The sequence below is a fragment of the Microcaecilia unicolor genome, chromosome 7 (genome assembly GCF_901765095.1).
Source record: "Microcaecilia unicolor chromosome 7, aMicUni1.1, whole genome shotgun sequence".
Classification (NCBI taxonomy): Eukaryota; Metazoa; Chordata; class Amphibia; order Gymnophiona; family Siphonopidae; genus Microcaecilia; species Microcaecilia unicolor.
This window is the reverse complement of record NC_044037.1, coordinates 158,450,051-158,473,946: the sequence shown is the minus strand read 5'-3', so window position 1 is coordinate 158,473,946 and position 23,896 is coordinate 158,450,051. Positions and strand designations below refer to the sequence as shown.

General features: G+C 48.3%; 1 protein-coding gene across 1 annotated transcript in view; it reads left to right on the top strand.

Annotated features, from left to right (window-relative positions):
- Positions 1-23,896, top strand: part of PIKFYVE (phosphoinositide kinase, FYVE-type zinc finger containing) — a 750,252-nt gene that overhangs the window by 154,195 nt on the left and 572,161 nt on the right. The window contains 1 exon segment of the mRNA XM_030210724.1: positions 12,412-12,550. Coding sequence (XP_030066584.1) covers positions 12,412-12,550 — 139 coding nt within the window.

Below are 23,896 nucleotides of genomic sequence, written 5' to 3'. Positions count from 1 at the left end.
TCGGCGAGAAGGTCGAGCAGTTGGTGGACCAACTACACCAGCGGGAAACCGCCCTCGACAAGCTCTCCCACTGGGCTTCTTCAGCATCCACCTCAGCAGGTGGACGTTTTTCCAAGGCCAGGCAGGCTGCGCCCTACGCCTACAAAAGCGTAGGTACACCCAGCTGGCCCGAAGGCCTCCTCAGACACAGGGACAGTCCCAGCGCGCTCGTTTCTGTCAACAGCGTGCGCCTAAGCAGCCCCCTGCGCCTCCACAGCAAAAGCCGGGGACGGGCTTTTGACTGGATCCATGGGAACATAGCCGCCATCAAAGTGCCCGTACCGGACGACCTGCCGGTCAGAGCGAGGTTGAAAGTTTTTCACCAAAGGTGGCCTCTGATAACCTCCGACCAGTGGTTTCTCCAAATAGTGCGGTGCGGATACACCCTAAATTTGGCCTCCACTCCACCAAATTGCCCGCCGGGAGCCCAATCCTTCAGCTCCCATCACAAGCAGGTACTTGCAGAGGAACTCACCACCCTTCTCAGCGCCAATGCGGTCGAGCCCGTACCACCCGGGCAGGAAGGGCAGGGATTCTATTCCAGGTACTTCCTTGTGGAAAAGAAAACATGGGGAATGCGTCCCATCCTAGACCTGAGAGGCCTGAACAAATACCTGGTCAAAGAAAAGTTCAGGATGCTTTCCCTGGGCACCCTTCTACCAATGATTCAGAAAGACGATTGGCTATGTTCCCTGTATTTAAAGGACGCTTACACTCACATCCCGATACTGCCTGGGGACACGGCACTTTCAGTATTGTGTGCTGCCCTTTGGGCTCGCCTCTGCCCCACGGGTGTTCACGAAGTATCTACGCAAGCTGGGAGTGCATGTGTTCCCATATCTCGACGATTGGTTGGTCAAGAACACCTCGGAGGCAGGGGCTCTCCAGTCCATGCAGTGCACTATTCACCTTTTGGAACTGCTAGGGTTTGTGATAAATTACCCAAAGTCCCATCTCCAGCCAGTCCAATCTCTGGAATTCATAGGAGCTCTGCTGAATTCATAGACGGCTCAGGCCTTTCTGCCCGAAGCGAGGGCCCACAACCTCCTGTCCCTTGCTTCCCAGACCAGAGCATCTCAGCAGGTCACAGCTCGGCAGATGTTGAGACTCCTGGGTCATATGGCCTCTACAGTTCATGTGACTCCCATGGCTCGTCTTCACATGAGATCTGCTCAATGGACCCTAGCTTCCCAGTGGTGCCAAGCCACCTGGAATCTAGAAGATGTCATCCGCCTGTCCCTCAGTTGCCGCAATTCGCTGCACTGGTGGACACTTCGGACCAATTTGACCCTGGGACATCCATTCCAAATTCCGCAGCCCACGAAGGTGCTGACGACGGATGCATCTCGCCTGGGGTGGGGAGCTCATGTCGATGGGCTTCACACCCAGGGACTGTGTTCCCTCCAGGAACAGGATCTTCAAATCAACCTCCTGGAGCTCCGAGCGATCTGGAACGCACTGAAGGCCTTCAGAGATCGGCTGTCCTACCAAATTATCCAAATCCGGACAGACAATCAGGTTGCAATGTATTACTTCAACAAGCAGGGGGGCACCGGATCTCGCCCCCTGTGTCAGGAAGCCGTCGGGATGTGGCGTTGGGCCTGCCAGTTCGGCATGCTTCTCCATGCCACATACCTGGCAGGCGTAAACAACAGTCTGGCCAACAGACTGAGCAGAGTCATGCAACCGCACGAGTGGTCGATCCATTCCAGAGTGGTACACAAGATCTTCCGAGAGTGGGGCACTCTGGTGGACCTTTTCGCCTCTCAGACCAACCACAAGTTGCCTCTGTTCTGTTCCAAACTACAGGCACATGGCAGACTGGCGTCTGATGCCTTTCTCCTCCATTGGGGGACCGGCCTCCTGTATGCTTATCCTCCCATACCTTTGGTGGGGAAGACCTTACTGAAGCTCAAGCAAGACCACTGCACCATGATTCTGATAGCGCCTTTTTGGCCCCGTCAGATCTGGTTCCCTCTACTTCTGGAGTTGTCCTCCGAAGAACCGTGGAGATTGGAGTGTTTTCCGACTCTCATTTCGCAGAACGACGGAGTGCTTCTGCACCCCAACCTTCAGTCTCTGGCTCTCATGGCCTGGATGTTGAGGGCGTAGATTTTGCTTCGTTGGGTTTGTCTGAGGGTGTCTCCCGGGTCTTGCTTGCCTCTAGAAAGGATTCCACTAAAAAGAGTTACTTTTTCAAGTGGAGGAGGTTTGTCGTCTGGTGTGAGAGCAAGGCCCTAGAACCTCGTTCTTGCCCTGCACAGAACCTGCTTGAATACCTTCTGCACTTATCAGAGTCTGGTCTCAAGACCAACTCAGTAAGGAACCACCTTAGTGCGATTAGTGCTTACTATCATCGTGTAGAGGGTAAAGCCATCTCTGGAGAGCCTTTAGTAGTTCGATTCATGAGAGGCTTGCTTTTGTCAAGGCCCCCTATCAAGCCTCCTGCAGTGTCATGGGATCTCAACGTCATCCTCACCCAGCTGATGAAACCTCCTTTTGAGCCACTGAATTCATGCCATCTGATGTACTTGACCTGGAAGGTCATTTTCTTGGTGGCAGTTACTTCAGCTCGTAGAGTCAGTGAGCTGCAGGCCCTGGTAGCTCATGCTCTGTATACCAAATTTCATCATAACAGAGTAGTCCTCCGCACTCACCCTAAGTTTCTGCCAAAGTTGGTGTCGGAGTTCCATCTTAACCAGTCAATTGTCTTGCCAACATTCTTTCCCAGACCACGAACCCGCCCTGCTGAACGTCAGTTGCACACATTGGACTGCAAGCGAGCGTTGGCCTTCTATCTGGAGCGGACACAGCCCTACAGACAGTCCGCCCAATTGTTTGTTTCTTTCAACCCCAATAGGAAAGGGATCGCTGTCGGGAAACGCACTATCTCCAATTGGCTAGCAGATTGCATTTCCTTCACTTACGCCCAGGCTGGGCTGGCTCTTGAGGGTCATGTCACAGCTCATAGTGTTAGAGCCATGGCAGCGTCAGTGGCCCACTTGAAGTCAGCCACTATTGAAGAGATTTGCAAGGCTGCAACGTGGTCATCTGTCCACACATTCACATCACATCACATTACTGCCTCCAGCAGGATACCCGACGCGACAGTCGGTTCGGGCAGTCGGTGCTGCAGAATCTGTTTGGGGTTTGAATCCAACTCCACCCTCCAGGACCCGAATTTATTCTGGTCAGGCTGCACTCTCAGTTAGTTGTTCTTCGTTGGTCAATTTCTGTTATGCCCTCGCCGTTGCGAGGTTCAATTGACCTGGGTTCTTGTTTTGAGTGAGCCTGAGAGCTAGGGATATCCCAGTCGTGAGAACAAGCAACCTACTTGTCCTCGAAGAAAGCGAATGATACATACCTGTAGCAGGTGTTCTCCAAGGACAGCAGGCTGATTGTTCTCACCTACCCTCACTCCTCCCCTTTGGAGTTGCGTTTTTCCTCATTCCTTTGCTTGTCATTCAACTGAGCGGGAACGGTCGCGCACGGGCGGGAAGACGGCTGCGCATGCGCGGTGGGCGTGCCCTGCGTGTGGGACCGCTCGCAAAGTTTTTGTTCCGGTTGGAGGGGGCTGCTGTGGACGTCAACCCAGTCGTGAGAACAATCAGCCTGCTGTCCTCGGAGAACACCTGCTTACAGGTATGTGTCATTCGCTATATGAAAGGTAGGGGTGGTAATGTGAGTCAGAAATTGCTGATCACAGAGCAACGCATTATTTTCACCTGGAAAACAGTCCATCCATATGGGCTTAACAAGGAAGTAGAGTGGTCTGAAATATTGTAATTAGAATTGTTTTTGGTTTAATTGTAAGTGCATCAGTGGTGATTGAATATCTAGTTAACAAGCAGATGGAGGGTTGTTCCCGTGCATAGTATTTAATCGACTGATAGTAACCTGATGCGCATGTGCCATTTGTTTCACTGATCAAATGAATACAGGATGAACCTACGAAGATAGGTCTCCTGTCTGAAGAAATGTGTCAGTGAAAAGCAAAGATGAATATTGTCAGATTGTAAGTAACTTAATATTCAATGTGAAATGAATATGATTATACTATGAGGAATCATATGAGATCATTATCATATTATATTCTAATTTCAGCTACCGTTATTTAAAAACTATTGTTTAAAGGATCAACCACATTGATAAGTCGCTAATACAGCGAATTATGAACAGCTCCTGAGGATGCCAATGGCGAAACACAGCACTGTGTAGAGCTGTGAATTGTTGCTTCACAAGTAGAGGAGTGTGGTAGCCGTGTTAGTCCACTCTTAAGGTTATCAATAGAAATCAAACAAAATAAAACATGGAAAAGAAAATAAGATGATACCTTTTTTATTGGACATAACTTAATACATTTCTTGATTAGCTTTCGAAGGTTGCCCGATCTGAGGAAGAAGGGCAACCTTCGAAAGCTAATCAAGAAATGTATTAAGTTATGTCCAATAAAAAAGGTATCATCTTATTTTCTTTTCCATGTTTTATTTTGTTTGATTTCTATTGCTTCACAAGGAAATCATTGGAGAAATATATGAACATTATCAAATGAATGTTTATTTGATCAGCTTTTTTAGGCTGAAGAAGGATTATTACCAGTACTAAACAATCTAATACGGTATGATGGACAAGCTATATGACTGGTTCATTGTAAGGAATATCTATAGAGAAGTTTAAACATGACATTTTAAAAACATATGGACATTTATGAGAGGAGATTGTAATATGTAATATGCATTCTCCGAGGACAAGCAGGCTGCTTGTTCTCACGACTGGGTGACGTCCGCGGCAGCCCCCACCAACCGGAAAAAAGCTTCGCGGGACGGTCGGCACGCAGGGCACGCCCACCGCGCATGCGCGGCCGTCTTCCCGCCCGTGCGCGACCGCTCCCGCCAGTTCCTTTTTTTCCGCGTCTGGAGAGAGTCGTGCCCCGCCGCTCTCTCTGATTCAGCCGCCGGATTTTCGATCGCGTTTACGCCGATCGTGCTTTTTCTTTGTTTATTTAGGTTAGTTACCGTCCGGTTTCTTTTTGGGGAAAAAAAAAAAGAGAAACCCTGCGCGTGTGGAGCACGCGCTCCCTTTTTTCCCTCGCTTCCAGCGGGGACGCTGCATTGCGGCCTAGTGGCCGCACGGTCGTTTTCCTTTTCGTGGTGTGATTTCAGCCACCATTGACGACTTTGACTTCGCCGACGCGATTTTTCCGTCGATGTCCTCGAAGGTCCCGAGTGGATTTAAAAAGTGTGGTCGCTGCGGCCGGCCGATCTCGCAGACCGACACCCACGCTTGGTGCCTCCAGTGCCTCGGGCCGGAGCACAATATCAAGTCGTGTTCTCTGTGTCTCGGTCTCCGGAAACGGACTCAGGTTGCGAGGCAAGTTCTGCGGGACCGTCTTTTTGGAACTTGCGCCGGCCCCTCGATGTCGACCTCGAAGGCATCGGTATCGACGCCCGGCCCTTCGGTACCGGTATCGATGCCCGAGACATCGGCACCGATGGCAGCGACCCCAGGAGAACAGGTCCCGTCGGCCCGCCGGTCCTCCGGTGAGAGTGGGGGTGAGAGGCCGCGTGGGCAGTCGGCCCCGGTCACTCCCTCAGCTCGTGGGCCACGGGACCGAACCCTGTCTGACCCGGTACCTCGAGACCGAGGGGGATCGACCTCCATGCCTTCCGGCGCCGGTGATTGGCATCGTAAGAAAGATAAGAAGCGTCGTCACCGGTCGCCCTCGGTGCATCCGGATATCGGAGAGGAGGCGACGCCGAAGCGTCATCGTCGAGAGGAGAGGTCTCCGTCGGTTGTGGAGGTACCGACGCGTCGGGGTTCCGGCACCTCAGTGCCGTCTCCTGGCCCCCAGCAGCTTCTGGCGCCGACACCCCTACCGGCCCCACCGCCTTTCCCGGCAGCGGGCCTGGACGAGTGCCTCAGAGCCATCCTTCCGGGGATCCTGGAAGGGATGATGCGCCAGGCTGTGCCGGCGCCGGGGTTGCTTGCGCCCTCGGCGCCGATGACTGTGGCGCCGGCGAGCTCTAGCCCGGCGCCGGGGCCGTCGACACTGCCGCCGCTTGCGGTGCCGGTCTCGACCGCCACGCAGGTGGAGTCCCCGTCGACGTCAATGGAGGGAGCTCCGTCCCCGCCGGCGCGGGAGTCCACCGCTCGATGACACCGAGACCTTGGTGCCTCGACGTCGAGCCGGGCCTGGTTCAGGACTCAGCTACATGAGCTTATGTCCGACACCGAGGATGAGGACTCGTGGGGGGAAGAGGAGGACCCTAGATATTTCTCCTCAGAGGAGTCTACGGGCCTTCCCTCGGACCCCACGCCTTCACCGGAGAGGAAACTCTCACCTCCCGAGAGTCTCTCCTTTGCCTCCTTTGTGCGGGATATGTCTATTAGCATTCCCTTCCCCGTGGTCTCTGTGGAAGAGCCGAGGGCCGAGATGCTCGAGGTCCTCGACTATCCATCACCACCTAGAGAGTCCTCCACGGTGCCGCTGCACAATGTCCTTAAGGAGACGCTGCTTCGGAACTGGGTGCGACCATTAACTAACCCCACCATTCCCAAGAAAGCAGAGTCCCAGTACAGGATCCACTCCGACCCAGAGCTAATGCGGCCACAATTGCCCCATGACTCAGCGGTCGTGGATTCTGCTCTCAAGAGGGCACGGAGTTCGAGGGATACCGCCTCGGCGCCCCCGGGGCGGGAGTCTCGCACTCTGGACTCGTTTGGGAGGAAGGCCTACCAATCCTCCATGCTCGTGACCCGCATCCAATCATACCTGCTCTATATGAGCATTCACATGCGGACCTATGTGCAGCAACTGGCGGACCTGGTCGAGAAGCTCCCGCCGGAGCAGTCCAGGCCTTATCAGGAGGTGGTCAGGCAGCTGAATGCGTGCAGAAAGTTCCTGTCCAGGGGTATCTATGACACCTGTGACGTGGCATCTCGTGCTGCGGCCCAAGGTATAGTGATGCGCAGGCTCTCATGGCTGCGTGCCTCTGACCTGGACAACCGCACCCAGCAGAGACTGGCCGACGTCCCTTGCCGGGGGGATAACATTTTTGGTGAGAAGGTCGAGCAGATGGTGGACCAACTGCATCAGCGGGAAACCGCTCTCGACAAGCTCTCCCACCGGGCGCCTTCAGCATCCACCTCCACAGGTGGACATTTTTCCCGGGCCCGGCAGGCTGCACCCTATTCTTTTGCGAAGCGTAGGTACAACCAGCCGGCCCGAAGGCCTCGTCAGGCACAGGGACAGCCCCAGCGCGCTCGTTCTCGTCAACAGCGTGCGCCTAAGCAGCCCCCTGCGCCTCCACAGCAAAAGCCGGGGACGGGCTTTTGACTGGATCCACGGGAACATAGCCGCCCTACAAGTGTCCGTACCGGATGATCTGCCGGTCGGAGGGAGGTTAAAATTTTTTCACCAAAGGTGGCCTCTCATAACCTCCGACCAGTGGGTTCTCCAAATAGTGCGGTGCGGATACGCCCTGAATTTGGCCTCCCTGCCTCCAAATTGTCCTCCGGGAGCTCAGTCTTTCAGCTCCCATCACAAGCAGGTACTTGCAGAGGAACTCTCCGCCCTTCTCAGCGCCAATGCGGTCGAGCCCGTACCACCCGGGCAGGAAGGGCAGGGATTCTATTCCAGGTACTTCCTTGTGGAAAAGAAAACAGGGGGGATGCGTCCCATCCTAGACCTGAGAGGCCTGAACAAATTCCTGGTCAAAGAAAAGTTCAGGATGCTTTCCTTGGGCACCCTTCTGCCAATGATTCAGAAAAACGATTGGCTATGTTCCCTGGATTTAAAGGACGCATATACTCACATACCGATACTGCCAGCTCACAGACAGTATCTCAGATTCCGCCTGGGCGCACGGCACTTTCAGTATTGTGTGCTGCCCTTTGGGCTCGCCTCTGCCCCACGAGTGTTTACCAAGTGCCTCGTGGTGGTAGCGGCCTACCTACGCAAGCTGGGAGTGCACGTGTTCCCATATCTCGACGATTGGCTGGGCAAGAACACCTCGGAGGCAGGAGCCCTCCGGTCCATGCAGTGCACTATTCAGCTTCTGGAGCTGCTGGGGTTTGTGATAAATTACCCAAAGTCCCATCTCCAGCCAACCCAGTCTCTGGAATTCATAGGAGCTCTGCTGAATACCCAGACGGCTCAGGCCTACCTTCCCGAAGTGAGGGCCACCAATCTCCTGGCCCTGGCTTCGCAGACCAGAGCGTCTCAGCAGATCACAGCTCGGCAGATGTTGAGACTTCTGGGTCATATGGCCTCCACAGTTCATGTGACTCCCATGGCTCGTCTTCACATGAGATCTGCTCAATGGACCCTAGCTTCCCAGTGGTTCCAAGCCACCGGGAATCTAGAAGATGTCATCCGCCTCTCCACCAGTTGCCGCACTTCACTGCTCTGGTGGACCATCCGGACCAATTTGACACTGGGACGTCCATTTCAAATTCCACAGCCCACGAAAGTGTTGACGACGGATGCATCTCGCCTGGGGTGGGGAGCTCATGTCGATGGGCTTCACACCCAGGGTCTGTGGTCCCTCCAGGAAAAGGATCTGCAGATCAACCTCCTGGAGCTTCGAGCGATCTGGAACGCACTGAAGGCTTTCAGAGATCGGCTGTCCTGCCAAATTATCCAAATTCGGACAGACAATCAGGTTGCAATGTATTACGTCAACAAGCAGGGGGGCACCGGATCTCGCCCCCTGTGTCAGGAGGCCGTCGGGATGTGGCGTGGGCGTGTCGGTTCGGCATGCTCCTCCAAGCCACGTACCTGGCAGGCGTAAACAACAGTCTGGCCGACAGACTGAGCAGAGTCATGCAACCGCACGAGTGGTCGCTCCACGCCAGAGTGGTACGCAAGATCTTCCGAGAGTGGGGCACCCCCTCGGTGGACCTTTTCGCCTCTCAGACCAACCACAAGCTGCCTCTGTTCTGTTCCAGACTTCAGGCACACGGCAGGCTAGCGTCGGACGCTTTTCTCCTCCATTGGGGGACCGGCCTCCTGTATGCTTATCCTCCCATACCTTTGGTGGGGAAGACCTTACTGAAGCTCAAGCAAGACCGCGGCACCATGATTCTGATAGCGCCCTTTTGGCCCCGTCAGATCTGGTTCCCTCTTCTTCTGGAGTTGTCCTCCGGGGTACCGTGGAGATTGGAGTGTTTTCCGACTCTCATCTCGCAGAACGACGGAGCGTTGCTGCACCCCAACCTTCAGTCCCTGGCTCTCACGGCCTGGATGTTGAGGGCGTAGACTTCACTGCGTTGGGTCTGTCTGAGGGTGTCTCCCGGGTCTTGCTTGCCTCTAGGAAGGATTCCACTAAAAAGAGTTACTTTTTCAAGTGGAGGAGGTTTGTCGTGTGGTGTGAGAGCAAGGCCCTAGAACCTCGTTCTTGCCCTGCACAGAACCTGCTTGAATACCTTCTGCACTTATCAGAGTCTGGCCTCAAGACCAACTCAGTAAGGAATCACCTTAGTGCGATTAGTGCTTACCATTATCGTGTGGAAGGTAAAGCCATCTCTGGAGAGCCTTTAGTCGTTCGATTCATGAGAGGCTTGCTTCTGTCAAAGCCCCCTATCAAGCCTCCTACTGTGTCATGGGATCTCAACGTCGTCCTCACCCAGCTGATGAAACCTCCTTTTGAGCCACTGAATACCTGCCATCTGAAGTACTTGACCTGGAAGGTCATTTTCTTGGTGGCAGTTTCTTCCGCTCGTAGGGTCAGTGAGCTTCAAGCCCTAGTAGCTCATGCTCCATATACCAAATTTCATCACAACAGAGTAGTGCTCCGTACCCACCCAAAGTTCCTGCCGAAGGTGGTGTCGGAGTTCCATCTTAACCAGTCAATTGTCTTGCCAACATTCTTTCCCAGGCCGCATACCCGCCCTGCTGAACGTCAGTTGCACACATTGGACTGCAAGAGAGCATTGGCCTTCTACTTGGAGCGGACACAGCCCAACAGACAGTCCGCCCAATTGTTTATTTCTTTCGACCCTAACAGGCTAGGGGTCGCTGTCGGGAAACGCACCATCTCCAATTGGCTAGCAGATTGCATTTCCTTCACTTACGCCCAGGCTGGGCTGACTCTTGAGGGTCATGTCACGGCTCATAGTGTCAGAGCCATGGCAGCGTCGGTGGCCCACTTGAAGTCAGCCACTATTGAAGAGATCTGCAAGGCTGCGACGTGGTCATCTGTCCACACATTCACATCTCATTACTGCCTCCAGCAGGATACCCGACGCGACAGTCGGTTCGGGCAGTCGGTGCTGCAGAATCTGTTTGGGGTGTAAATCCAACTCCACCCTCCAGGACCCGAATTTATTCTGGTCAGGCTGCACTCTCAGTTAGTTGTTCTTCGTAGGTCAATTTCTGTTGTACCCTCGCCGTTGCGAGGTTCAATTGACCTGGGTTCTTGTTTTGAGTGAGCCTGAGAGCTAGGGATACCCCAGTCGTGAGAACAAGCAGCCTGCTTGTCCTCGGAGAAAGTGAATGATACATACCTGTAGCAGGTGTTCTCCGAGGACAGCAGGCTGATTGTTCTCACCTACCCTCCCTCCTCCCCTTTGGAGTTGTGTGTTTCATCTTTTGCTAGTCATTCAACTGGCGGGAGCGGTCGCGCACGGGCGGGAAGACGGCCGCGCATGCGCGGTGGGCGTGCCCTGCGTGCCGACCGTCCCGCGAAGCTTTTTTCCGGTTGGTGGGGGCTGCCGCGGACGTCACCCAGTCGTGAGAACAATCAGCCTGCTGTCCTCGGAGAACACCTGCTACAGGTATGTATCATTCACTATATGTTCAACATTAGATTATAAGTACATAAGTAGTGCCATACTGGGAAAGACCAAAGGTCCATCTAGCCCAGCATCCTGTCACCGACAGTGGCCAATCCAGGTCAAGGGCACCTGGAACGCTCCCCAAACGTAAAAACATTCCAGACAAGTTATACCTAAAAATGCGGAATTTTTCCAAGTCCATTTAATAGCGGTCTATGGACTTGTCCTTTAGGAATCTATCTAACCCCTTTTTAAACTCCGTCAAGCTAACCGCCCGTACCACGTTCTCCGGCAACGAATTCCAGAGTCTAATTACACGTTGGGTGAAGAAAAATTTTCTCCGATTCGTTTTAAATTTACCACACTGTAGCTTCAACTCATGCCCTCTAGTCCTAGTATTTTTGGATAGCGTGAACAGTCGCTTCACATCCACCCGATCCATTCCACTCATTATTTTATACACTTCTATCATATCTCCCCTCAGCCGTCTCTTCTCCAAGCTGAAAAGCCCTAGCCTTCTCAGCCTCTCTTCATAGGAAAGTCGTCCCATCCCCACTATCATTTTCGTCGCCCTTCGCTGTACCTTTTCCAATTCTACTATATCTTTTTTGAGATACGGAGACCAGTACTGAACACAATACTCCAGGTGCGGTCGCACCATGGAGCAATACAACGGCATTATAACATCCGCACACCTGGACTCCATACCCTTCCTAATAACACCCAACATTCTATTCGCTTTCCTAGCCGCAGTGAAGAGAAGCTCAAAATGTAATACCTATCAGACAGAGCCCCAGTCATTGCAGCCAGTGCATTGAGCTAACAAAATCTCTCCTTAATATCCAATTTCTAACTGCATCCTTGGGAAATATAAAGTTGCTGTTGCTCAAAATGTAATACCTGTCAGAAAGAGCCCCAGTCTTGCTGAGTGGGTATGTATGACTTAGAACTGCTAAATTACCTAGTTCAGGAGGGAGAGGTTTTGGCCAGTCCTGGTTTTGAACTTAAAGCCCAAAGCAGTGCAGTATTTAGTCTCTGATTCTGGCCATGGAAATTAGTGCTGTGGGGGCCCATAAATGCATCAGATTAAGATAGTTTCTGGATTTCTGACAAATCTCTCCCTCCTGGAACTGAGTAACTATGTAGCTCTGACTGTCCATGTTTAATTGATTTCTGTAAACCACTCTGATTTTTATGGGTAAGAAGCAGAAAATCAAATATTTTAAATTAAAGACAAACAAATTGTACATGCATTTGCATGTAAGAGTCATAGAGTAATTTCTCCCTGTGGCGCTTCTTGCATTGAGATATGCAAAGCTAGCAGCTAATGCTAAAATAACAATTGACTGCCTGAAAAATGGGCTATAACATGCATTTTAGTTCATGGTTAAAGAGTTTTAGGAAGGAATGTTTTCTTAAATCAAGAGAGAATGTGTGTCGTCTTGAGTGATTACAGGCACAGAACCAGTAACTTATTATAAAAAAAAAAAAAAGAACCAGTAACTTTACAGTGCGACTTTATAACAGTCATTCCTCCAAGCTTGTTCTTTCAAGGATTGGAGGCAGTATGTGTTAACTTGCTTTTTTTTCTTGCAGGTCAGCCAGCATCACCACCTTGTCATTAGATCGCTCTGGTTCTCCCATGGTTCCTACGTATGACACGTGCATCAGTCCCCAGGCCACTCGCACATATGTGAAAGGTGAAACCAGTGATGATGAGCGGAAAATTTTGCTGGTATGCACCTTTTGCTGTAGAAAGGCAGCAATATTTTAGAACTGGGGATTCAGGAAGTTACACCTTGGTGAATTCTGCACATGATATTTTAAAGTTCTGCATCCTTTATAATTTTTTTATATAGAATTTCCCTATAATAAAGGCCTCTCTGTCTGCCTCAGGCCTAACACCTCCCTAGCTGACTCCCTACTTGGGCTTGACCCTACCCCACCCAGAAATCTTACACCCCAACTTATCATTTATTTAAAAACTTGTATTCTGCACAAACCAGATGTTCTTGTGGGAGAACAATAATAACACTCACAATCTTAAAAAAAAAACAAACTTACAGTAACATATACTCCTTAACAAATACAAAGGCCTCAAAAATAAATTAAGCATTCAATACATCTTCACATTTCAATGCATTCAACACATCTTAACATTTCCGTGCATTCAATATTCTAAACTTGTTATATCTGTTTGCTTAACTCGCTTCTCTCATCTCACCATATGCCTGTATAAACAGATAAGTCTTTTAAGTCCCTCTTGAACTGCTTTACATTCTGAATATTTCTTAATCTCAATGACAGATTGTTCCACATTGAGGGACCTGCCACATAAAAAAATTGAGGATCTAAATTGATTTAATCTCACCAGTGTGATGGCATATCCAATGTTAACTGGTCAGCAGATCTTAAAAATCTTGGCGGTTGATAATACGTGTAACTTCGCAACCAGCACTTTTGAAACCTGATCCATTTTGTTCTTAAAACCTAAGCATACTGTATAGGAAGCCAGTGCAAACTCTTCAGTACTGGTGATATATGTTTATATCGATTTGTAACCTGCCAAGACTTTTGCAGTTCAACAAATCGATAAATCACCTAGATCTGAACAATGTTCATTAAGACAGTACGGGATTAACTTATGTCCAAATATTCCAAGTTTCCCAAGCACACATTAAACTCATTAATAACTCAAACAGATGGTGAGTGTTGTGAAGGATCTTCAGACTTTGTGCCTCTTAATTGCTAACCTTGAGTTTTTCAAGCAATCAGATCAAATCCTCATTGATCCATTAGCATGTGAAACACCTTTTTTTTTCCCCAAAACATTTTTTCTTTCATAATTATTTTTACTGCTTTTTCACCTCCATTTTTTTCCAAAAATGTCTCCTATTCCCTTGCCACTAGGAACAAATTTTTAATTTGGACTGATATACTCTGTTAAACATATTTAACTACTTAGCTGGTAACTGGCAGCAAACTGTATGCACAGGAACCTCAACCGACTTGGCCAGGTTCGCAGCTTCGTCATGGAGGTACTCTGCAAACAACAATACATATATTAGTTATAATTTCAATATCTCATACACCCACCCTACTAATACTGAAGTTTTGTATCTTACTCCCTCCACTACCTACTTCTATCGTTCTCCTAACATCCTCTTCATCTTTGACAAAATGACTGCGGCTTCTTTTCTGTACGCTGGCCATTAAGACCTCGTCAGCTGATCAGCGTCATCTGGCCCATGATTGGTGAGCACACCCCACCTCTTCTGTCCAATCAGATAACCGACCACCAACTCTGAATTCAGCCCCGCAGGGTACAGCGTGTTAGATTAAAAATCCTTTTTTGTTATTTAAAATTAAGTATTATCTCAAGGCCTCACCCCCCCCCCCCTCTGGGACCATCCATTATTGAACCCAACCCCAAGGCGACGTGAGGATTTGACGTCATCCTTGGCGCTGAGGAGCATGGTTGACGTGCTTCGGGCGAAGGCCAAGAAGCACCGTCATTGGTCATCCTCAATACATGGTGCCGGGAGCTCTGGGGCATCGAGGGATTCGGTACCTAAGAAGCGTCGGCGCCAGGAGGACCATTCTCCCTCCATACAGGAAGTGCCGATGCGATTGTCTCCAAGTAGTCGAAATTCTGCTCCCGTATCGACCCCAGCAGTTCTGCAACCTGTGCTTCAGCTGAAGCCCCAGCCTTTTCTGATATCTGCCCTTTATGAGGGAATCCAGGTCTTGCTCCCTGAGCTGCTGGATGGCCTCATGCAGTGATGTGCTTTGTATCAGGGTTGCTTTCGCCTGCCATACCTCCTGCTGCTAGCCCTGCCTAGCTCTCGGCCTGCGGTGCGGCCTCTGATGCCAGCGCCGCTTGTGGCCCCGGTATCAACTCCACCCAGGCTGGTATGTCCTCGACGTTGGTGAAGGAAGCTTTGCTGGAGTTGAGGCGGGAGCTGGTCTCTCGTCGCCGCTCTCAAGGTCATGGCTCCTCGACATCAAGGCAGGCTCGGTCTCGGACATTTCATAGGGAGTTTTTATCCAACACCGAGGAGGAGCGCTCATGAGAATCAGAGGAGGATCCCAAATACTTTCCTCGGACGAGCCTTATGCGATTCCTTCTGAGCCCTCCCCACCGCCTGAGAGGAGACAGTCTCCACTGGAGAGCCTCTTTTTCCCATCTTTTATGAAGGAAATGACTGATACCGTTCCATTCCCTGTAGAGGTGTGCCCAGGATCAAGGTGCTCGAGGTGCTGGACTATACAACTCCTCCTAAGGAGGCTGTGACGGGTTCTGTCCACGAGGTACTCTAGGCAGTCCTCATCAGAAACTGGGCATTCCCTCTGTTGGTCCCTGTTGCCCCCAAGAAGATTGACACCAAGTATCAGATCCACGGTGAGCCTGGGTTTGTGGGGCCTCAGTTGCCTCATGAATCCTTGGTGGTGGAATCTGCTCTCAAAAGAGTCAGGAATACTAGGGATTAAGCCTCAGTGCTTCCAGACAGAGAAGCTAGGACCCTGGATTTTTTTGGGAGAAAGATGTACCAGTCCTCAATGCTCGTCTCCCATATTCAGTCATATCAGCTGTTCACAAGCGTTTACTTGTGGAACTCAGTGAGACAGCTGTCAGGCTTTGTTGATGCGCTCCCTCCGGAGTAGGCTGAGCCTTTTCCCAATTGATTAAGAAGCAGAAGGCGTGTCGCAAGTTCTTGGCCAGGGGCACTTATGACACTTTTGATGTGGTATTCAGGATCTCTTCTCAAAGTATAGCAATGCTCTCATGACTTTGTGTTTCTGACTTGGAACAATATGTTCAGCAGTGGTTGGTGGATAGCTTAGCAGTCATAGGACGTTCTTGACATCTGTATCCTCGAGCACAAAAAGTTGGGTACGTAGAACCACTGCAATATGTCGCATATTCTATTTATTGACAAGACATCTTTTTAATGGTTTACTTTAAGACATTTTTTTATAATGGGCTCGTTTATCTAGGCAATGCCTTAAAATTTTTTTTTTAATGGGAGTTTTATGTGTGATGGAAATTAGAATTCTTTTTATTACTGTTATATATCTTTTATGTGGTATAGTTGACCTTATGCTTGATGTTAGTTTCCTTTATTGAATCTCAGGTGTAGTCTTACGAGACAAAAATTACTTCTACGTCTGTTTCTGCTATAAAAGATTCCTTGGTTTTGCATCATAAGATTAAGTCTGTAACTCTTAGAGCTAGGAATCCGTTCTTTTTGAATTTTCCTATTCATTATTTGTCTTTGGAGATACTCTTGAGAAAGTACTTTAAGGAGATTCTTGGTTTGTTAAATAGTGACTTATCATCTATGGAAAGCAAAAGTTTGACATAATTATTTAAATCTACTTTTGCCTAAAGGTCTGTTACAGAATGCACTACATCTGCTGCTCTAAAATAAATATTTTAATTCAAATAGAAGCCTCAACTACCCCGAGCAGTCTCAGACTTTTTTTTATTTTTTTTTATTTAAGGTTTTATTAATACAAGCTACAATCAAACGTTTACAGTAGTTTTCAGCTCTCTTTGCACATTGTTTTTATACAAACACATCAACTTAAACATCAGCTTCAACGACAGCAAATATATATTGTAATTAATCCCTCTTTTACTACCTCCCCATACTAACCATCCCTCCCCCTCCCTCTCTTCGCCCCGCATCAGGGTGTGGCTGTACTCGTATTTGATATTGTTCATATAGTTGCCAAATTTTATTGAATGACTCCATGTTACCCCTCTCTAATGCTGTTAATTTTGCCATTTGATAAAGGTAGCTTACTTTATGATTTATCATTAACACATCCGGGAGAGTCCGTTGTTTCCATGCCCTTGCAAGTGCGAGCTTCGCTGCCACTAGGTATTGAATTGCCAGCTTGTGGTGTGAGGCTTTAACTGTTTTAGGTTTAAAATGCAATAGGCAGTGCTCCACCTTATCTGGATATTCGTATTGCAACACTTGGCCTATCTGGGCTAGCACTGCTTTCCAGTATACTTGTGCCCTTGGACACTCCCACCACATGTGCATGAACTTTCCCCTTGCCCCCACATGCATGCCAGCACTCAGGCGAGGCCCCCGCATAGATGCGCTGTATCCTATCTGGTGTATAGTACCACCAGTAATAAATTTTAAACCCATTCTCTATCGTTGATTGTGCCAAGGATGGCTTAAATAGGTATCTGTAGCCCCCTTCCCACACCTTCTGTGTAAATATGTTATGCATTGCTTCCTCCCACCTTTTTATATATCGCTTTTGAGGATCTGCTTATTGTAGCAAGGCCCTGTAGAGACGAGACACACTGCCCCTACCTCCCCCACTTCTCAGCGCCCCTTCTATTGCAGTTTCCTCCAATTCCAAGTCTTCCCTAGCTCGTATATTAATATAATGCCGGACACTACAATAGAATACCTGATCTCAAGGAGGGAGCCCATAATCCTCCTGAAGGGTGGCAAAGCTAACCATCTCCCCATTCTCCCATAGTTGGCCCAACGTATGCAGCCCCACCTTTGACCACTCCTTGTATACCTGCTCCGTTTCTCCCAGCTTAAACCCCGGGGCCCTACTGATTGCTGTTTGAAGGAAGTATCTTGGCTCTGAGAACCACCTCCTCCTTATTTGGTACCAAGTGGCCAGGATATGATTCATGGCTGTCTGGATCCTGCGCATCACTGCTAATAGATCTTTCCCTGGGAGCCAAAGCACATCACCCAGCGCTCGTGCCCCCACCCATGCTCTCTCCCAATGTAAGCACTTCTTATTCAGGTATGGGTTCCAATCTGCCAATATCCTCATCTGGGCCTCCTGGTAATAAAGGAAGAAGTCTGGGACCCCCATCCCTCCCCTCCCGTGCGGCTGTGACATAATTGCTCGACCCACCCTCGGGGAACGCTTTCTCCAAATGTAGGCAAATATCTTACTGTTAAGCTGTGCAAAAAAGCTGCGTGGAATTGGGATGGGAAGAGCTATGAAAAGATATAACATTTTAGGTAGTAGTATCATTTTTACTGCATGTATCCTCCCTATCCATGATACATTCAGACCTTCCCATCTATCCAGCTCCACTCATAGCTCTGCCATTTTTGCTGGGAAATTTGCCTTGTACAAATCTTCCACTTTTGGCGTAACCTGCACCCCCAGATATTTTATAGACTTGGTAGCCCATGCAACTGGGAGAGCCTTCTGAAGGTGGGAGACCTCCTGAGGAGAGGACATCAAGTTCAAAAGCTCAGATTTGGTGATATTTACCTTAAAACCCGATAAGGTCCCATATTGCACCATTACCTCTACTACTCTCCTTACTGTAGGATGCGTCAAAGTTAATAGTACATCATCCGTGAATAGCATAAGCTTATGTTCCCTCAACCCTCTCACCACCCCTCTAATACTCTTGTCTGCCCGAATTATGCAATCTAGGGGTTCCATAAACAGGGCGAACAGTAACGGCAATACCGCACATCCCTGTCTGGTCCCTCTATGCAATTCTAAAGGTTTAGTATATGATCCATTGATTTTCAATATAGCTAGTGGGGCCTGGTATATCAGCTGCAGCCAGTTCATGTAACGTCCCCCTATCCCCTCCCACCGCAGGATGGGCGAACAGGAAGGACCACTCTACTCGATCAAACGCTTTCTCAGCATCGATCGATAATACTACTGCCGACTCCTGCTCATCCCTTACCTGCTGTATGACATGAAGTAAGCAGTCGTCTAGCTAGTATTTTTGTGAATATTTTATAGTCCACTTTGAGCAGCGAGATTGGTCTGTACGAACCGCACTCATGCGGGACCTTTCCTGGTTTTAACAATAATGTTATCGCAGCCAGACGCCACGAGTATGGGAGCTTCTGCGCCTCATCATATGACTGAAAAAGCCTTAACAATAGGGGTGCCAGCAGTATTTTATATATTTATTGATTTATTTATTGCATTTGTATCCCACATTATCCCACCTCTTTGCAGGCTCAATGTGGCTTACAATTCATTATGGATGATGGAAATAGAAGAGAATATGTATTTGGTATTACAGAGGGTTTTGGGTTACATGGTGGTGAAATACATGATAGTGTTAGAGCAAAAGACATTATAGAACATTTCTGGATATATTAAACATTGTACAGTTACACGTGTTGATCTTTGTGATATATCTTGTCGAAGAGAGGTTTTCAATAGTTTGCGGAAATTAGTCAATTCATGGGCCGATTTCAGGTTGTGTGGCAGCGCGTTCCAGAGCTGCGTGCTCATAAAGGAAAAGTCCTTTACTCTTGGGGGGATGAAGATTGAGGAATGTACGAGAAGATGTTTTTGCGTTTCTGGGTGGTAGTTCTATTAGGTCTGACATGTAGGCCGGGGCGTCACCATGGATGATTTTATGGACTAGGGTACAAAGTTTGAAAGTGATGCGTTCTTTGAGTGGGAGCCAGTGTAGTTTTTCTCGTAGGGGTTTTGCGCTTTCGTATTTTGATTTGCCAAATATTAGTCTGGCTGCCGTGTTCTGGGCTGTCTGGAATTTTTTTAAGTATTTGCTCTTTGCAGCCGGCTTAGAGTGAGTTACAATAGTCCAGATGACTGAGTACCAATGATTGCACCAGGTTGCGGAAGACATTCCTTGGAAAAAATGGTTAGACTCTTTTTAGTTTCCACATTGAATGAAACATCTTTTTAGTTATGTTTTTCGCATGATTCTCAAGTGTTAGGTGTCGGTTAATGGTGACTCCAAGAATTTTTAGGGTATCTGAAACTGGTAGACTTAGTTTAGGTGTGTTGATGGTGGTAAATTTATTCTTATTGTATTGCGAGGTGAGTACTAGGCATTGGGTTTTTTCTGCATTAAGTTTCAGTTGAAATGCATCTGCCCAGGAATTCATAATATGTAGGCTTTGGTTGATTTCATTGGAGATTTCTCTTAGTTTATAGAATCTCACCGGAAACCCATCCGGGCCTGGTGTCTTTGCTGAGGGGAGCTCCGTGATAGCCCATTCCACATCTGCTAGGATTATTGGAACGGATAGCATCGCCGACTCCCTCTGTGATAGCTGGGACATGCCTGATTCCTTGATGAACTTCGCTATCCATTGCCCAGATGCGGTCTGCTCTGACTCGTATAACTTGGAGTAGTATTCATAGAATAAGGTTTGAATTTGCTCCACCTCATTGGTGCTCTGGCCCTCCTGAACCCTAAGGCTCCCTGTATAGTTACGGCAGCTGCTTTTTAAGTTTATTAGCTAATAGTCTACTTGCTTTGTCTCCAAATTCAAAATATTCTTGTTGAGTTTGGTGTAGTTGGTTCGCTAAGTCAGCTAACTGCAACTCATTCATTTCTATGTTTGTGCAGCGCCGCGTATGCCTTGTAGCGCTATAGAAATGCTAAATAGTAGTAGTAGTAGTAGTATTAAGTCGCATCCGGCATTGATGCAGGTTCTCAGTGACCTGGACATCAGACGGGTTCGTTTTGTGCTTCTGTTCTAATTGTACTATATTCTGTCTTATTGTGGTTTCCTGTGCCTCCCACGTCTTACTCAAGAAAGCCCGCAACCTATCAACCAACCCCGCATGACTGCCTTCAATCCTTTCCATAGACTGACTGGATGTATTCCCCCCACATCATTAAATTCTATATATTCTCTTATATATTTTTCAATCTCCGAGATATTGTTAGGCTCCCTCAATAGGGCCTCATCCAGCCGCCAATATCTCGTTCCTGTTGGCCGCCCTGATACCCTCAGCTCCATAACTACCGGGGCATGGTCGGACCATGTTCTCGGCTTGATATGTATTGCTTGCAGCGCCCTAGCCATTGCCCCATCCCCCAGGAAGAGATCTATCCTAGAGTAGGTATTATGAGTTGGAGAGAAATATGTGAAGTCCTTCTCTTGCCCGTGAGTCACTCGCCACAGATCTCGCCATAAACTCTCCAAGTGTGGCTCTATCTTTTTTAGCATATTTCACCTGTCCCCCCGAGTTGTCAAGTGAGGGATTTATCGTGAGATTAAAGTCCCCTCCCATCACCAATAAGCCTTGTGCATTCATCTGTAATACCTTCTCCAGCTCCTCAACAAACTCCCCCTGCCCCTCATTAGGTGCGTATATTGTTAGGAGTGTATATGTCACATTATAGAGGGATGTTACAGCCAAGAGGTATCTTCCTTTCTTATCTGCTATGGTTTTAACTATTTGCCAAGGGAGTGCATCAGAGAATGCCATAAGCACACCCCCCTTTTATTTTTTCTGAGATAGTGCATTTGTGGCGTGGAGTACCTTGGGATATCTCCTATGGGCCACTAAATATTCATGACACCTCTTCAGGTGCGACTCCTGTACCATAATGACATCAGCTTTCAACCACGTCATGCCTTTAAACAGCCTCTTGCATTTCATTGGAGAGTTTAGGCCCTTAACATTCAGTGTTACACATTTAAACATAATCTAGTTTCCAAACAATATGCTTGCCTTTATTCAGCCTCCACCTGATGCTTTGCCCTTGCCCCCTACCCCTCCTCCCCCTCCAAAACCTTATAAGACATGCTCAATTACCATCCTGAGACCTGTCTCTACGGAACGAGTGTCGCTTCCAGCTCTCTGCCAGCCTATTTTACTAGTCCACCTCACGATTGTTATAGTTCAGTTCTGTTCACGCCTTTTCAGTCCACCCGGGGCCACCCATCTTCAGGTACTTTTCCAATCTCATTGTGCTCCCACCGGGTCAGTCATCTGCTTTCCCGAGACTTGCTTCCGCAGGTGGCCCCGACCATGTGAGACTCTCTGCCATTTCGGCTTATTAGCCCTTGCCATTCCGACTTTCGGCTGCGCTGACTCATCCGGTCCAGGCTGTCGCAGGTACTCCTACCTCTTCTATCGACACCATTCGTCGCTGCTTGCCCTCTTGCAAGAATATCAAGGCAAAGGGGTACTGCCATTTATATGGTATCCCCTCCTCTCTTAGTTGGGCTGTCAGTGGGCGCAGTTCGCTTCTTTAAGTCCATTAAGTCCTGATATATTTCAACAGGGTAGCTTTCCCATGTGAGAGGACTTGCTGCTCTTGCTTTTTTCATCACTGCCTCTTTTTGTTGAAAGTCAGTGAAGCATGCCACAATGTCCTTTGGCTGGTTAGACCTCCTCACTCCTAGAGCCCGATTGGCCTGTTCCAGGCGTATAGGTGATGGTGTGCATGGTTCCGCTTCCGAGGAGAGCAGCTGTGCTGCTATCGCCTGCATCACTGCCATACAGTCGATGAATTCAGGTAATTCAGGGACCCCGCGTATTCGAATATTGGCATGGCGATTCCGATTTTCCAAATCTTTAACTTTGTCCATCAGGAATCTAGTCTCCGTTTTCTGACCCTGTATTTGCTGCTCCATTGCTGATATGGTCTCCGCATGCTCTTCCATGCCGTTTTCAACCTCTGGCACGCGATTGCCTAGTTCGGTTATTTCCCCTCTTAAGTCCGCTCTTAATTGGGCAAAGTCTTGGCGCATTTCTTTAATATCCGTTTTTATTTCTTGGAACCATCCGCAGAGTTGAGTCCAGATCTCCTGATTGGACTCTGTTCCCTCTCTCAGCCACTTTTCACTTAAGGGCTCTCCTTCTCTCTGGCCCAAGCATTTCTCACGGACGCCATTTTCCTGGTCTTGCTGCTCCTGCGCCTTCACCTTCTGCTGGTCAGACAATGCCGCTGCAGCGGGAGGCTTGATCCACGAAACAGACATATCCGAGCGCAGCGCTTGCTCTGTTTCCCTTATCTGTTGGGGCGCGTTTCACCGTGAGGTGGTGCTTATTTTAGCTACTTTTAAGGCTTTATCCCCGGAGCTTCGGATTCACCCCGCCATTCACTGGTGTGACATCACTTCCCTCGTCTGCAGTCTCAGACTTTTGAAAACCTCTATAGGGTTTACTATCACCAGCTTCTTCTAGACTGAAAAAACAGTAGTGGGGAAATAACTCCTCAAATGAGGAGAAAAAAAAACACTACTGAAAAAAAACAGTCATGAGTATAGATAGAGTTAAAATAGATAAAGTGTATTCTGCACTCGATCTCCAAAAATACAAATTCCTAGTTCCAATGAAACAGAGCTGGAGTGAAAATAAACTTGCACTCTGACATCACTTAACTTTGAAGAAAAACATCGTTTCAAACAACTCCACACTGTGCTGTCCAAATTTTTCACATGCCGCTCCCAGCTCAAATCCAGAAGAACCCTGATAAAGGGCCCCCTTGTTTCGTGAACTACTTCAGGAGGAGGAACAGAATACTATCAATCCAACTGCTCCAAGATGGTGACAAAACTGCTTAAGAATGGCAGCATGAATTCTCCAATCAGCTTGTGAAGATGTCTTAAAGGTATATCGCACCCAAAGTTCTTAGCAGCTCGTAATGGACATATAATAACTCTTCCTATCTACGATTCCCTAATGTGTCTGTACACACAAACCTTATTCTACCACAACATTACTGTATTTGTTCATACTGGAATTGGCTGATGCTTTTAGGGTACTATGTAAGCCACATTGAGCCTGCAAATAGGTGGGAAAATGTGGGATGCAAATGTAACAAACAAAAAAATAAAAGAATGCATCCCATTCTATGGGTCCATTTAATCCACCAGGACACATTGTGCGCAATGTATAAATCCAACATTGTTCACGCTGTCGCAAAAGTTTAGAGAGATCTCCTCTGCAGTTTACCACAACCTGATCAATCCCTATATATCTGAAATTCACGAACTGATGACAGTACTCCACACACTGTTTCACTATGGGAACTGTCATTTTTTGAGAAGTAATACAAGGCTTATGTTCTGCCAGCCTTGTTTTCAAAGCATGTTTATTCTGACCTATGTATAACAAATCACAAAGGCATCAAATCATATAGATAAGACCTTTAGACTGGCATGTAGTAGAACAGCGTACTTGAATTTTACACTGACCCGTAGGCCACCAAAAATCTCAACCCTCTTCCATAATCCCACAAACTGCATATTGGCCACATTTTTTATGTCTCTAATAATTTCATATTTTTTTTAATTTAGATTTTGCTCACACCTTTTTCAGTAGTAGC